This window comes from Girardinichthys multiradiatus, chromosome 9 (assembly GCF_021462225.1).
Source record: "Girardinichthys multiradiatus isolate DD_20200921_A chromosome 9, DD_fGirMul_XY1, whole genome shotgun sequence".
Taxonomy (NCBI): domain Eukaryota; kingdom Metazoa; phylum Chordata; class Actinopteri; order Cyprinodontiformes; family Goodeidae; genus Girardinichthys; species Girardinichthys multiradiatus.
In genome coordinates, this window is record NC_061802.1 from 41,257,949 (window position 1) to 41,274,697 (window position 16,749).

At 40.4% G+C, this 16,749-nt stretch overlaps 1 protein-coding gene across 1 annotated transcript in view; it reads right to left on the minus strand.

The window, feature by feature from the left end:
* The window catches only part of crocc2 (ciliary rootlet coiled-coil, rootletin family member 2), a 50,872-nt gene that overhangs the window by 32,821 nt on the left and 1,302 nt on the right, over positions 1-16,749 (minus strand). Inside the window, exons 2-3 of the mRNA XM_047374062.1 lie at positions 14,454-14,607; positions 12,439-12,554 (exon numbers count right to left, since the gene is read on the minus strand). Coding sequence (XP_047230018.1) covers positions 12,439-12,554; positions 14,454-14,607 — 270 coding nt within the window. The remainder of the gene's footprint in view (positions 1-12,438; positions 12,555-14,453; positions 14,608-16,749) is intronic.

Below are 16,749 nucleotides of genomic sequence, written 5' to 3' on the forward strand. Positions count from 1 at the left end.
CATACAAACACACTAACCTTTATCACCAGCATACTGATTACATTAGGCCATTTGGCCAAAGGTCAGCTTTTCATTGACATTAATGCAGAAACATTATAACTGGATAAATTATGATGCATAATTTAATATGGATCTAAATTGACTTTACAGTGACACTGCTAAGAATAATAATGACTAAACTAAATAATTGTGCAAACATTATAAACATTAGATGCATTTCAAATTATTTTAGTTAATCCAGCAAATGTTAAGACTTTAAGAACCGTCTGTTGAAATCTCAAAACAAATGACAACTTTTCTACAATCAGAAATAAGGCAAATTCAATTTGAGTGAAAATCCAGCCCAGTTAACTGTAGCTTTATCTTAGAAGTTAAGAAGCAATAAACGGTACGCTGCGGTTTTAAAATGGACAAACATTTGTATTACACTGCCGCAATGTTTTTTTTATCAATTTTTGAAGAATAAAAATATTGAAACAATCCAGTAGTAATAATACAGGTCCTTCTCAAAATATTAGCATATTGTGATAAAGTTCATTATTTTCCATAATGTAATGATGAAAATGTAACATTCATATATTTTAGATTCATTGCACACTAACTGAAATATTTCAGGTCTTTTATTGTCTTAATACGGATGATTTTGACATACAGCTCATGAAAACCCAAAATTCCTATCTCATAAAATTAGCATATCATTAAAAGGGTCTCTAAACGAGCTATGAACCTAATCATCTGAATCAACAAGTTAACTCTAAACACCTGCAAAAGATTCCTGAGGCCTTTAAAACTCCCAGCCTGGTTCATCACTCAAAACCCCAATCATGGGTAAGACTGCCGACCTGACTGCTGTCCAGAAGGCCACTATTGACACCCTCAAGCAAGAGGGTAAGACACAGAAAGACATTTCTGAACGAATAGGCTGTTCCCAGAGTGCTGTATCAAGGCACCTCAGTGGGAAGTCTGTGGGAAGGAAAAAGTGTGGCAGAAAACGCTGCACAATAAGAGGTGACCGGACCCTGAGGAAGATTGTGGAGAAGGGCCGATTCCAGACCCTGGGGGACCTGCGGAAGCAGTGGACTGAGTCTGGAGTAGAAACATCCAGAGCCACCGTGCACAGGCGTGTGCTGGAAATGGGCTGCAGGTGCCGCATTCCCCAGGTCAAGCCACTTTTGAACCAGAAACAGCGGCAGAAGCGCCTGACCTGGGCTACAGAGAAGCAGCACTGGACTGTTGCTCAGTGGTCCAAAGTACTTTTTCGGATGAAAGCAAATTCTGCATGTCATTCGGAAATCAAGGTGCCAGAGTCTGGAGGAAGACTGGGGAGAAGGAAATGCCAAAATGCCAGAAGTCCAGTGTCAAGTACCCACAGTCAGTGATGGTCTGGGGTGCCGTGTCAGCTGCTGGTGTTGGTCCACTGTGTTTTATCAAGGGCAGGGTCAATGCAGCTAGCTATCAGGAGATTTTGGAGCACTTCATGCTTCCATCTGCTGAAAAGCTTTATGGAGATGAAGATTCCATTTTTCAGCACGACCTGGCACCTGCTCACAGTGCCAAAACCACTGGTAAATGGTTTACTGACCATGGTATCACTGTGCTCAATTGGCCTGCCAACTCTCCTGACCTGAACCCCATAGAGAATCTGTGGGATATTGTGAAGAGAACGTTGAGAGACTCAAGACCCAACACTCTGGATGAGCTAAAGGCCGCTATCGAAGCATCCTGGGCCTCCATAAGACCTCAGCAGTGCCACAGGCTGATTGCCTCCATGCCACGCCGCATTGAAGCAGTCATTTCTGCAAAAGGATTCCCGACCAAGTATTGAGTGCATAACTGTACATGATTATTTGAAGGTTGACGTTGTTTGTATTAAAAACACTTTTCTTTTATTGGTCGGATGAAATATGCTAATTTTGTGAGATAGGAATTTTGGGTTTTCATGAGCTGTATGCCAAAATCATCCGTATTAAGACAATAAAAGACCTGAAATATTTCAGTTAGTGTGTAATGAATCTAAAATATATGAATGTTAAATTTTCATCATGACATTATGGAAAATAATGAACTTTATCACAATATGCTAATATTTTGAGAAGGACCTGTATATATCAGTTCAATTCACATCATCAAGCTCTCTGCCTATTCTTTCCGTCAGACCAAAAATGTTATATGCTACATTTCCATTGAAAAACACACAGGCCATTTAAGGTCATGTTATATTAATTCAAAGTATTTTGCTGACTGGATTTGAGTTGTTAACCAGTCTCTAAATTACCTCAAATGGCATCAAGTTCTTATGTCTGCTTGAAACTGATTCACAAGTATCTTCTAGTTTGTCATCTAGTTTCTGATGCAGGAACTAAGGTACCAAGGTGCCATGATACACGAATAACAGCAAATGTTCTGAAGCTTTCTTTGAATTCAGTCAAAAGGCCCATAAACATTGTCTGACATTTCAATGAAAAAGTCACCCTGAATATCATTAGAATAGGTCAAGTGTATATAGCACACAGGAACAAAACTGAGCATTTAAGTTTTCAAAAGTCATGTGTATTAGCATGTATATCTACAGTGTTGTGAAAAAGTATTTACTTCTTCCAGATTTCTTGTGTCTTGCTTTTATTGATACACTAGAATATTTCAGATCTTAAAAAAAATTCAGGAAAAGATACTTATACTCAAACTTGTACTCGTCTTTTTCCGCCTATCTGGACCGGGTCATGGGGCAGCAGTCTCAACAGAGACGCCCAGGTTTCCCTCTCCCCAGATGCCTTCTCCAGCTCCTCTGGAGGAAGCCAGAGGCGTTCCAATGCCAGCTGATAGTCCTACCAGCATGTCCTGGGCCATCCTCTGGGCCTCCTCCTGGTGGGATTTGAGCCATACTGCTACAAACCGTATTTGTCAAAATACTAAAGGATACATGTCAAAACCTGGTCAGTAAATAAAGAAGAGTTTGATTGCTGTAATGCCAATAAAGATTGTTCCGCTGATTACAGAGAAGGATATAAAACGTTTTTAACATGACACGTTTTTTTCCTGAATTGACCCTTTTTTTACATTGTCTTCCTATTTTTAAGATATATATGTCTCTTCTTCTGTCAGTAACAAACATATTGGCGGAGTAACTCTGAGAGCATCCCTGCAGGTTGGTATAGATAGCTCTTTCCCCAAAATAAATGAAATAATTATTCGAAAACTGCTTTATTTTAAGTTGTCTGATATAATTGTTTTAAGATCTATATCATTGTCACACTTGTCTTTGTCACAGTAAGTGTCATAAACAAAGCAACAAAAAATCTTTAAGGAGGCAAATACTTTTTTACAGCACTTTCTCTTCTAATCTTCCTTACCAAACATTCATTTAACCAGGAAATTAGAATGATTAAGATTTAAAATCTAACTTTAAGGGACCTAAACAGACTGAAGCTACTTATGAAAAATAAAAAGTTTACCTCACAGATGAAAGCAACAACAAAACAAACTTTAAACACCACATTCTGTATTTATTAGGTGATTTCACTGGGCCATAATCACATGTATGTGATTGTGTATCTGTGGTAATGCATGATTTTGTTTTTCAGTCAAATACATTTAAAACCATTTAAATCCTCACAGTATTATCTCAGATTCTCTCGTATCTTAAAATCCAAATGTCTTGTAACCTCTCAACCTAATACACCCTCAGTTCCTTCTGCGCCACCCACTCACTGTGTTAGTGCCAGACACCCTGTCCTCACTAATAGAAACCACATGGCCCTAGAGCACTACAACACACTGCGTGCCTCCAACTGCCCTTGCTGACTCCTCATGTATAAAGAAAGGAAGAGATTGAAAGAGAGGGAGATCCGTCCCCTTCAAAACACTCCAAACCACCATTTAAACCATTCAAATCAATCCTGAGACCCTCCCCCCACTCTCCTCTGTACCTCATCTCTTTTCTGGATGCTTAATCTCTCCAGCAGACTCCAAGAGAGCCAAGACAATAGTCTCACTGTTCAGCACTGGACCCAATGACTTTGCCAACATTATTCGCACATTTTCATATGCCCTTTTCAGAGATTTATACTACAAATTAGATTAAGTGCTATCACGCACTTGGCCCAAGGCTTTACTGGTTTTCTATGAGGACCCGGAGAGGATAAGATCAGCATTTACTGCTCGTCGTTGAGGTGACAGCCACGTTGAACGAGTAGGAACAACATGGGCGATGTTCTACATACACAGAAGTGCAGCAGCTGTGGTTAAAAGGGACTCCTGGAAACAGCTGTGGGGAGGAATCACTAATTATTCATGTTTTGTTGTTGATGATGACCCAAAAGCAGACAGGGAGAATGCAGAAGGAACCAGGTTGAGATGATTTAATTTAAAATAAAATCAAGTTAGAACTTACAACAGTAACACAGCGGAGAGGTGGGGCTGGGGGTTCATGACAACAGAACAGCAGAAAAATCCAATGATTACCAGGGCAACAAACAGGAGAGGCTTAATTATTAGAATGTATTACAGCTGCAGCATGGGGAGCATGACTATGTGGAGTAATTGACCAGGAATAAATCTGGATGAAAACTGGGATCAATTCAACTCAACAATACTTTATTAATCCCAAAGGGAAATTAAATGTTGTAGCTCATTATGAAGGTTTCCTCAAAGAGCCGTTGTAGATGCTGATGGCTGTGGGCAGGAAGGATCTCCTGTAGCGCTCCGTCTTACAGCAGATCTGAAGAAGCCTCTGACTTAAGACACTCTGTTGTTGTAGGACAGTCTCATGAAGAAGAGGCCAGGGTTCTCTATAATGTTCATTTTATGAAGAATCCTTCTTTGCACAAAGATCTCCAGAGGTTCTAGAGGAGTCCCCAGAACAGAGCCAGCCTTTTTTATCAGCTTGTTGAGCTTTTTAAGTCCCTGGGTCTGATGCTACTGCCTCAGCAGATGATGGCAGAAGAGATCAAACTCTCCACAACAGACTTATAGAAGATATGCAGCATCTTGCTGCAAACACCAAAGGACCTGAGCTTCCTCAAGAAGTACAGTCTGCTCTGTCCCTTCTTGTAGATGGCTTCACAGTTGCATCTCCATTCCAGTCTGTTGTCCAGGTGAACACAGTGGTATTTATACTCCTCCACCACCTCCACTTCTTCTTCTATGATATAAATAGTGTTTGACCTATTCCTCTTTCATTTTAACATCTACAATCACCAGGGAAACTAACTAAACAGGAAACACGGTAAGCATGACCAAACACTAAGATAATCAAAATATCAAACCAAACAATAAAAAGAAAATAAGCAGGAATAATACAAACCTGAAAACCAAGTAACAGATTTTTTTCCAGATGTTTGATGCAAAGAGTAAGGCAAGCGCTGCCCCTCCAGCACCTGTTGCTCTGCACTGCATGTTAGATGGCAGAAGGAACACTGCTTCACTTTTCCTTCTCCTACAAGCAAGACAAACTTGGCTGTTTGGACTGCCGGGTAGCTGCCTGGCCAGATGGTCCGACTACTTAACCAGCTACCAGGAATCAATACATTTTTTCTAATGCTTACCAGCTTGTTGTACCCTGGCTAGGCCGCTCCAAAACACTGCTATTAAAAACAAACTTTACACATTTCTCTCAGAGCAGCAAACAATCCTTACAAATATAAATGGAGGGAAGTATCTGCAGAGCATATAAGAAAAAGGCAATTTGCCCAAACTCAGGCTGGGAGCATTTAACAATATTTTTGTATTGGATCTAGTATCAATCTGTTGCAACATGTTACGAGGTGTAAACTGGAATAGTAAAAATAACTTTAAGCATTTTTAACATGGGTTTTTGTATTATTTATTTTTTTTGTACTTTGCAGTCGTTCAGAAATTTAAATGGTACAAACAGAATGTCTGGATGTATCACTCAATCCTACAACCGGTAGGTCATGCAGTGCATATTGTCAGGAGAATTTTTCACATCAAGAGCATAAAGAAAGTGTTGTGCCCTCAGTCACCAGGTATCCTCAGCAACTCATAAAGGTCTCTGCCCTAACTCAATGTGGAGGGTTGTTTGTCCTTTTTCATGCACAGCAGCACCAGCGTGTGAGCTTCTTGCCAGAGCCTCGCCCCAATTCCACACACCACAGAGATGACGCTTTTTTATGGTTTCTCCCCGCTCAGCAGTAAAGCATGAGGCCGGGGCTGCTGCAGATTAGCCATGCCCTGTCCAGGAAGCTCCCAAGGGGGGCGCCCTAACAGTCTTCCATAGAGACCATTGTTTAACTTGGTTGTCTTGCATCACTTTATAGCATCACCCACATCACTAGATGAGCGTGACTTCATTGTTTCTTACAACACACCCATCGAGTGATGAGTTTAAAGGCAAAAGAGAGAAACCAATAATTTAAGCATTCCATCTGCCCTGACTCACGGGGGGCTTACAGGGCTTAGCGGGGGCCTAGAAGTGTGCTTTCTGAGCCCTAAGCTATTTATGATCCGCTTCAGAGTGCAATTAGTCTTGAACAGGCACGACGGCTCCCTTAAGTGAACTGAGCCCAATCCCATGGGGTCCCCAAGTGCCATTCTGCAATAATGTTCAAAACACAATTCATGCAAGAACAGCCCTTATGTCTTGCCATGTTTTATGCCGCCATATGTTAGCTATGGCTCCTTTCTCTTTTTTCATTCTCAGGCATCCATTTCTTGAGTGCAAGAGTCTTTAGGCTGTTAAAATGTGGTTTGTATTAGGTTTTTATATTTCTTGATATTTATGATTTGTGCCACGCCTTGTATTGTCTCTTTTGATAAATATTTCAAACAACATCAAGGGATAATCTTGCTTTGATTCAACTGCCAACAAGCAACAAGAGAATCATTTTTAAGGCCCTTGTGAAAGCTTTGGTGTTTGAGCCAAAATGTTCTGCCTTACCCAGATGGAAGATCAAAAAAAGAACTCATTCAATCCATCCAGTTACCAAGTCATGATTACAATATACTCTCACAGATCTTATAACTCTCCAGTTTATCTGAATGCTGAGCTGGGTTTTATAAGAAGAGGACACCTGTGAAGCTTTTCTGATTTTCTCCTGTCCTCTCCAAAAACAAATCCATGTTTTTATTGACGTTTCCAGTGACATTCAGAAAGTCATCAGCAACATCAGTTCTCTTTCTTTCTATCTGACTCTCCAAGAGTGACATCTGGCCAGGCTTGCAGTCAGCATGTGAAGGGTTACAGCTGCATTCGTTTTCTCTGGCTTGGCCTGAGCCCAGAGGCTTAATAAAGGGAATTAATGGAGTGTACTATCTGTCAGATTCCTAAACACAGCTGGAGCGGATGTCCATCGCCCCCAAGCAACCCAAAGAACTTACGATCCTACTTGAACAACAAACCCCCTCCCTCCTTCGCTCATATTGTCCCCTGTGTGCTGACTCCGTAAAAGAGCCCCAGCTGATTGTGAAAGCTGTTTATGTATCATCACCAACTATAATTACACGATGTGGGATAACAAAGAGAAAGCATGGAATGGAAAAGAGGCAGGGAAACTGCTGTGAGCATGTTAAAACAGTGAACGTTTTGGTAAAGCATGGAAACAGCTGCACTAATAATGCACCTATGTAAATGTGGTGAACTAATAAAACATGTCATAGACTCGACTTCATATGTTTTTGCGTGTTTGATTAACAAGAAAGTATGCAAAAAGCTTGACTTTAAAGTCGTAACTTGAGAAGCCTAATATTAAATGCTGAATCTCTTACTGGACCGCTTTTCGTAACAAATTGAGTATTCAGTAAAGCTTTTAAGACTACTCTCAAAGGAGAACATAATTCATTTTTACTATTGCAATTGACAGTCAGTTGTTTTGGACCTGTTCCAGTTAAACTGCAGCCCAAATTAATTGGATTGATGCAGAAAAAGTGGAAACAAACAGGGATAGCATGATGACAGAAACTGATTTATCTATTCCAACTGTGTTTAACAGGGTTCATATGAAGAGTAAATGGGGTAAAAAGACTCCAGAGGGCATTGGCAAATGGCAGTTGGTGTCAGAAATAATTCATCTAGTATTATCTTCATCCAACTGACTCTTAGACTGCAGTGTTTTGCAGGCAATAGCTAAGGGTCCAGGCAGTAGGGTATGGACGTCTAAGTATGAGAAACTAACACTGGCAGACCTTCAAAAATAACACAGAAACATCAGGCTATGCAACACACAATCTAGGTCAAGGTTTATCCTGGTTTAGCAGCAGTTTTCTGGGGTCACCAAAGATCACAAAGAGTAACTTACCAAGGCACACAGGAATGCTTTCAGGGTTGAGGTTTGAGCTTAGCAGTTTTGCAGTAATAGTTCTCTGACAGCTCAAAGACTAGGAGAAAGCTAGGGATTTGGTATGATGTATGTTTCTAAATGGTCACACTGTTTGTGATAGCTCGTTCTCTACTGGCAACACCAAACTTAAATGCTGGCTAGTTTCTAGAAAACATGGATTGTATTTTCTTTCATGTTATCATGTTAGAGGACACATTTGTTTCTGAAAGAAAATCTATTTTTTAACATTTTGGAAAACTTCTGTTATCTTTAGCTTTTTTGCAATGAGCAAAATGTGAAACACTATACCACTTTTACAGTGCTTTACTAACATTATCAAAACTTTTCCTAAAATCTGAATTTTCTGTGACAGACTAACACAAAGGAGTGCACAACTGAGAAGTGGACTCAAAAGGGGCATTGTCTTAAAGTCTATTGACATATCAAGTGTGATAAGTGTGTGACATGCATGTGTATTCCAACCCATTACTCTGACACGCCTAAATAAAATCCAGCGTAATCAGTTTTAATCTCAGTAAACATCCAGCTGTTTGCTGAAGGCCTCAGAGGTTTGTTATCAAACAATGATGAAGCACCAGCATTATGAAGACTAAGGAACACAGCAGACTGATGAAGGAGAAAGATGTGGAGATGTTTAAACCAGGGTTAGGTTATAAAACGGTTTTGAACATTTCAGGAAGTCCATCATCCAAAAATGGAAGGAGTATGGCAACTGCAAAACTACCAAGACATGGTTGTTCACCTAAACTGACCTTCCAGGCAAAGAAAACATTCATCAGAGAAGCTGCGAACAGTCCCATGGTAACTCAGGAGGGGGTGCAGTGACCCATTTGATCACAGAGCAACTACAGGTCCTTCTCAAAATATTAACATATTGTGATGAAGTTCATTATTTTCCATAATGTCATGATGAAAATTTAACATTCATATATTTTAGATTCATTGCACACTAACTGACATATTTCAGGTCTTTTATTGTCTTAATACGGATGATTTTGGCATACAGCTCATGAAAACCCAAAATTCCTATCTCACACAATTAGCATATCATTAAAAGGGTCTCTAAACGAGCTATGAACCTAATCATCTGAATCAACAAGTTAACTCTAAACACCTGCAAAAGATTCCTGAGGCCTTTAAAACTCCCAGCCTGGTTCATCACTCAAAACCCCAATCATGGGTAAGACTGCCGACCTGACTGCTGTCCAGAAGGCCACTATTGACACCCTCAAGCAAGAGGGTAAGACACAGAAAGACATTTCTGAACGAATAGGCTGTTCCCAGAGTGCTGTATCAAGGCACCTCAGTGGGAAGTCTGTGGGAAGGAAAAAGTGTGGCAGAAAACGCTGCACATCGAGAAGAGGTGACCGGACCCTGAGGAAGATTGTGGAGAAGGGCCGATTCCAGACCTTGGGGGACCTGCGGAAGCAGTGGACTGAGTCTGGAGTAGAAACATCCAGAGCCACCGTGCACAGGCGTGTGCAGGAAATGGGCTACAGGTGCCGCATTCCCCAGGTCAAGCCACTTTTGAACCAGAAACAGCGGCAGAAGCGCCTGATCTGGCTACAGAGAAGCAGCACTGGACTGTTGCTCAGTGGTCCAAAGTACTTTTTTCGGATGAAAGGAAATTCTGCATGTCATTCGGAAATCAAGGTGCCAGAGTCTGGAGGAAGACTGGGGAGAAGGAAATGCCAGAAGTCCAGAAGTCCAGTGTCAAGTACCCACAGTCAGTGATGGTCTGAGGTGCCGTGTCAGCTGCTGGTGTTGGTCCACTGTGTTTTATCAAGGGCAGGGTCAATGCAGCTAGCTATCAGGAGATTTTGGAGCACTTCATGCTTCCATCTGCTGAAAAGCTTTATGGAGATGAAGATTTCATTTTTCAGCACGACCTGGCACCTGCTCACAGTGCCAAAACCACTGGTAAATGGTTTACTGACCATGGTATCACTGTGCTCAATTGGCCTGCCAACTCTCCTGACCTGAACCCCATAGAGAATCTGTGGGATATTGTGAAGAGAACATTGAGAGACTCAAAACCCAACACTCTGGATGAGCTAAAGGCCGCTATCGAAGCATCCTGGGCCTCCATAAGACCTCAGCAGTGCCACAGGCTGATTGCCTCCATGCCACACCGCATTGAAGCAGTCATTTCTGCCAAAGGATTCCCGACCAAGTATTGAGTGCATAACTGTACATGATTATTTGAAGGTTGACGTTTTTTGTATTAAAAACACTTTTCTTTTATCGGTCGGATGAAATATGCTAATTTTGTGAGATAGGAATTTTGGGTTTTCATGAGCTGTATGCTAAAATCATCCGTATTAAGACAATAAAAGACCTGAAATATTTCAGTTAGTGTGCAATGAATCTAAAATATATGAATGTTAAATTTTCATCATGACATTATGGAAAATAATTAACTTTATCACAATATGCTAATATTTTGAGAAGGACCTGTATTATTTTATGCTTTTCACAAACCTGGCCTTTATGAAAGTGTGGGAAGAATACAGTAAAAGAAAATTAATAAGTTGTCCTTTTTTAAGTTTGCAACAGCCCGTGTTAAAGAGTAAACATGTAGAAAAATATGCTCTGGTGAGATGAAATTGGAATAAAACTAAAATGCTGTATTGGAAAAACATTAATTCTTTCCCTTTTCCTTCACAATTATGTGCTACTTTGGTCTGTCACATAAAACCCATTTTACACAATTCACCAAAGTTTGTGGCTGTAACATCACAAAGTGTGAAATAAATTGAGGGGTATCAATACTTTTCTAAGGCACTGCATGAGATCATACTGATAAAAATTCTACCAGCTATGTTTTAACTAAGGTCAGTACAAAGACTTGCAACAGCTAAGCTGGCTCTTTTAAGAGTTAAAAATAAAAAACAACCCCAATCTAAGATGTCTAAGGCTCAACCATTCCTATATTTTTTGTTTATGGTTTTGCATATTAGGAATTATTAACTGCATGAAACCAGCCCAAAAAGCCAAGGTCAGACTCCATATGTAGCCATTTACACGGTGCATTGGCCATCACTTTAAGCCTGTCTCCAGTCAATACAGAAAACTGCAGCAACACCGAAACCTGCTGAAGGGATATTACACTGGATGGTGCAGGCTGGCAAAGATTTAAGAAATGTGTAAACTTCAACAAATAAAAACCAAACTGTTTTTCTGCTCACTTGTCTTGAATCTTTGGACAACGTCAAGGAAGGATATTTGACTCTTGGGTATGGATTCTCACAATTCACTAGCAACACACACATGCAAATCTTAAAATACAATCAGGCTTTTTTTCTAGCAAAAAAACACTGAAAATAAAAGCTTTACCTTGATGAGATGATGAGATGTCACATGAATCCCAAAATATGTCTGTGGGGTCTTTTAGACACAAACTAAATCAGATTTAGTTTGATCAACAAACACTCAGTTGTTTCATTTTTATTTAGTGTTGTTCTAACCTTTACAAAATAGCAACAATATAGAGGTACACATTTAGATGTGCCAACAGCAGCAGCAGAATGAGGGCAGTGTTGTCACAAAATGGGTGCTTTATTCCCAATGAAAAATGTTCTTTTTCTTCATTGGTCTCAAGGGAGACGGCCAGTGACCTTCAGAGTTTTCTTCCTAAACAGTCGCTGCTACATGGAACAGAAATCATGGGAGGCAATGAAGGGAGATGCCGAACATCAGGAGCAAAGGGGGGGTCGGAGTCTACCTGAGCAGACCACAAGGAGACCCTTCATAACCCACTTGCTTCTCTTACTTGTACTTACAGATGCACGATTGATACTTCTACCACATTCAACGTATACAATATGGTAATTTGCACAAGTGCATTAATTCAAACATGAGTCTGTTCTCAATTAATCCCTTCCTAAATTCCTCACAGGTACAGCCTTCAATCTTCTTTTACTATTTGTTTATTCAGCCCCAAAAGGCTTTCCCTGTTGGAGAGAGATGTGCTACTCTGATGTTTACAGTAATCATATTTATTTCCAGATGCATTCACCTTCATGCTGCAAAGCCTGAGTGTGAATGAGCTACAGCATGGGTACAACAAACACTAAAAATGCAAATAGCATTCCAAAGTTTAACCTTGGCCTAAGAAAGTCTTGTTGCCCTATGTTGCTCCTACCCTCTCTGTGAGACTGGTTTGTTTGACTAGTGGCTGGTCGCCGTCCATCTGGCTGAGAGAAGAATGCTCCCCCAGGGCACTGCTCTCCTCCAGCTTGCTAACCTCAAAGCTCTCACCTAGGTTTGAGAAGCAGATCAAGCATACAGAGGTGTCAAGCTTAGCATATGATGATACCTGATATTGCAGTGTGAGAGACTTAACTAATGCAACATATATAGGTACATCTCAGAAAATTTGAATATTGCGTAAAAGTGCAATCTCAAAAAGTCAAACATATTATATAGAATTATTACATAGAGTGATACATTCCAAACTTTTGTTTCTTGTAATTTAGATGATTATGGCTTGAAAGGAAAAGAAAACACAAAATTAGAATACTGTAAAAAAGTTCCTTATTTGACTCTAATGGTGTCACACTATAATCAGCTAATTATCTCAAAACAACTGCAAAGGTTTCCTGAACCTTTAAACGGTTTATCAGTCTGGGTCAGCAGGCGACACAATCATGGGGAAGTCTGCTGACTGGACAGATGTCTAGAAGACAGTCATCGACACCCTCCACAAGGAGGGTAAGCCACAAAAGGTCACTGCTGAAGAAGCTGGTTCTGTATCCAAGCATATTAACAGAAAATCGAATAGAAGGAAGAAATGTGGTAGGAAAAAATGCAACAGGGAGAACCGCAGGCTTGAGAGGATTGTCAAGCAAAATCTATTCAAGAATTTGGGGGAGCTTCACAAGGAGTGGACTGAAGCTGGAGTCGGTGCATCAAGAGCCAACATACATAGACAAATACTAGACATGCGCTACAAATGTCGCATTCATCGTGTCGAGCCACTCCTGATCCAGAGACAACATTTGAAGCTTGGCTAAGGAAACAATGAACTGGACTGTTGCTCATTGGTCCAAAGTCCTGTTTTCAAATGAAAGTAAATTCTGAATTTCATTTAGAAATCAAGGTTCCAGAGTCTGGAGGAAAAGTTGAGAGGCTCAGAGTCCACACTGCTTGAAGTCTAGTGTGAACTTTCCACAGTCAGTGATGGTTTGGGGTGCCATGTCATGGATGGTGTTGGTCCACTGGGTTTTCTGAAGTCCACAGTCAATGCAGCCATCTACCAGGAAATTCTAGAGCATTTCATGCTTGCCTCTGCTGACAAACTCTAAGGAGATACTGAATGAATAGCATGGGTAGACGCAGCTTTCCAGCAAGATTTGGCACCTGCCCACACTGCCAAAGGTACCAGAAGCTGGTTCAATGACCATGGTGTTCTGGTTCTTGATTGGCCAGAAAACTCCCCTGACCTGAACCCCATAGAACATCTATGGGTTGTTGTCAAGAGGAAGATGAGACACCAGACCCAACAGGGCAGATGACCTGAAGGCAGCTATCAAAGCAGCCTGGGCTTCCATTACACCTACACAGTGCCACAGTCTGGTCTCCTCTATGCCACAGTCTGGTCTCCTCTATGCCACAGTCTGGTCTCCTCTATGCCACAGTCTGGTCTCCTCTATGCCACAGTCTGGTCTCCTCTATGCCACAGCATGGTCTCCTCTATGCCACAGTCTGGTCTCCTCTATGCCACAGTCTGGTCTCCTCTATGCCACAGTCTGGTCTCCTCTATGCCACAGCATGGTCTCCTCTATGCCACAGCGCACTGATGCAGTAATTTCATGCAAGAGGAGGCCCAACCAAGTACTGAGCACATAGAAATGGGTATGCTTTTCAGAAGCCTGACATTTGTGCTTAAAACATCCTGTTTTGATTGGTCTAATGTGATGTTGTAATTTTCTGACTAAATTTTGGGTTTTCATTACCTGTAAGCTGTAATAATCAAAATTACAAGGAATATAATTTTAAAATATTTCACTCTAGGTGGAATGAATCTCTGTTAAATAACTGTTGCACTTTCTAACGTGACCTGCAAAAAATAGTGCACTTTTACGCAAAATTCTAATGTTTGGAGACATACCTGTAGTGAATACTTTTGTGTGTGAATGACAACTGAAGCGTTCCTACCAGTTGGCTGTTCAGCTAGGTGGCGGGTAATGATCTCACAAATGCGAGTGGAGATAGGAAAAGGAGTGGCCCTGGATTCTTCTTTATCACCTTGTAGTGTCAGACTCCTCTCTCCTGAGCTGCCATCTGAGTGAAGCAAGGTCTCCTCCAACCTCTACAATGACACCATTCCACCCAACATATCACTTAAATGAATGGAAAATGCCAACTCACTGGAGTTGTACAGCTGCAGAAAACATATTAAACTCTTATACTCATGCTTTGTTCATGTTTGACTAAAGGAGACAAAGGTGGCCTGAGGAATAAGCAAATTTAGAAGCTACTTAGGAGCAAACAGTGCAGACATGCACATTACATCAGGAAGCTAGATTGTGAGTTTATCTATATTTTACTAAAGGGGAAAAAAGTTATTTCAGGTACAATAAAGCCCAAAATTGGAGTTTGTTTCTGAAAGGTAGTAAGATGGGTATCTCTTAAAAGATAAAGAAAAGAATGCAAAATGATGTTCAGTTAATTATTACATGGTATTAAAAAGAAGCATGTTGAAACTGATTTATATCATTCATAATAATTAATGGAAAAATTGCATCCTTTTTATAATTTTTTACCAGCTTTTCACATGTTTCCACTGGCATTTTGACGATTTATCTTTGGTGATGAATTCCATGTTTTTGAGGTTGAAAGGCCTCCTTGCCATCACCCAGTATATTTACACCAGTTCAGACTGCTATGTTGTGGTGATCTGTGGTTCTTAAGTATTTTTGTTGGTCATTTTGGTTTTGGATCATTTTGAGAGTTGCTCTGCAATCTCGTCACTGCTTTCATCCTTCATCTTCATCTGTCTTCACCTTCATAGATCAAACTCTCTTGTGTCGACTACAGCATCTCCTCTGCCCCAGGCATGGTTAGCCTACAGGACCCTGGCCATGTCTAGAGCCTTCACCCAATTCCATTTTAGTTCCAGTTCCCCAGTTCTCCGACAAGGGAATAACGGGATGTCCACCTCCAACTCAGCCCCTAGAGAGCATTCATCCACCTGCAGAGCAGCAACACAGGATTCTGTGGACCCCTGCCTCACATCCCAGACTCTTCTGTGGGTTCCGGCGATCTCCCAGACCACCTTCGAAGTCTCTCCATAGGTCCCCGCAGTTTCCAGGCTGAACTCCTGAGCTCTTATGTTGGACCACTCTTCTCTGCAATTTTACTTTAGTTTTGGTGCTATCACAGCATTTTAATTAGGTTGGGGTGAGGACTTACTCGCCCATTGCAGTAGTTTGCTTGCGTTACCTCTCTCAAAACGCCAGCTTCTAAATAATGTGGTCAGACTTGTTGATAATGAATTACATAAATTAGGAGCTTCTGGCCCCTACTTTTCCTCATAATTCCTATGTAAGCAGCTAGGGTGTTCTTAGCTTTTTCACACACAGGTTTTCCTTTTTAGTTTCACCTTTTGTACGATAAATAATGACACTTTAGAATCTTCTCTGTTTTTTTGGTACAACTGAGATCTAAATTGGTATCGGTATATTTCCAATCACAGTTTAATCTTGTGCCTTCTGTTCTGTTCAGTAGATCCAAAGTAGGGAAAAAAGTGAACCAGATCAAAGATCCTTATTAGGGCTGAAACAACTATTCAGATTAATCATGATTACTCCGTTATTGAAATAATTGTCAACTAATTTAGTAATCGATACGTGGAGCATACAGACTCTAAAACATGCCATTTGCTAAAAGAACAACCCACTCAGTAATCCACTAAACAGTAATTAGTCCAAAACTGTACAAAAACATATATACATTTTACATTTAAAATGAAAAACGACATTGCCAGTAAATATGCTCTATCCAGAACTGCTCAACTGGCAAAGCTTTAGCTTCAAATTCTGTACAAAATCTCCTATAAAGCACCTTTTGTTATTCAATTATTTATCGGTTAATCGAAAATTAGTCGACAGATTAATCGATTAGCTAAATAGTCGTTTAGGTGCAGCCCAAATCCTTATTATAAATAATCTACAACAAATAATACATTAGTTAAGTAAATTTATGTTTGATCAATTTGTTTGCACCTGCTGCACACATGGCTAAGACGGAAGTTGGAAGTTTTTCCACACATATGTGCCACGAGTAAAATGTTAGTTGGAGAAATTAAAACATATAAAAAGCGCAAAACATAACAGGATGAGCTGATTTCTTTAAAATGGAAACCAAAACCAGAAAGACATAGAAGAAAATGGAAAACTGACATTTGAATGGATTAATTATCTGAAGTGGTAAAGGGATCATGGATCCCCTG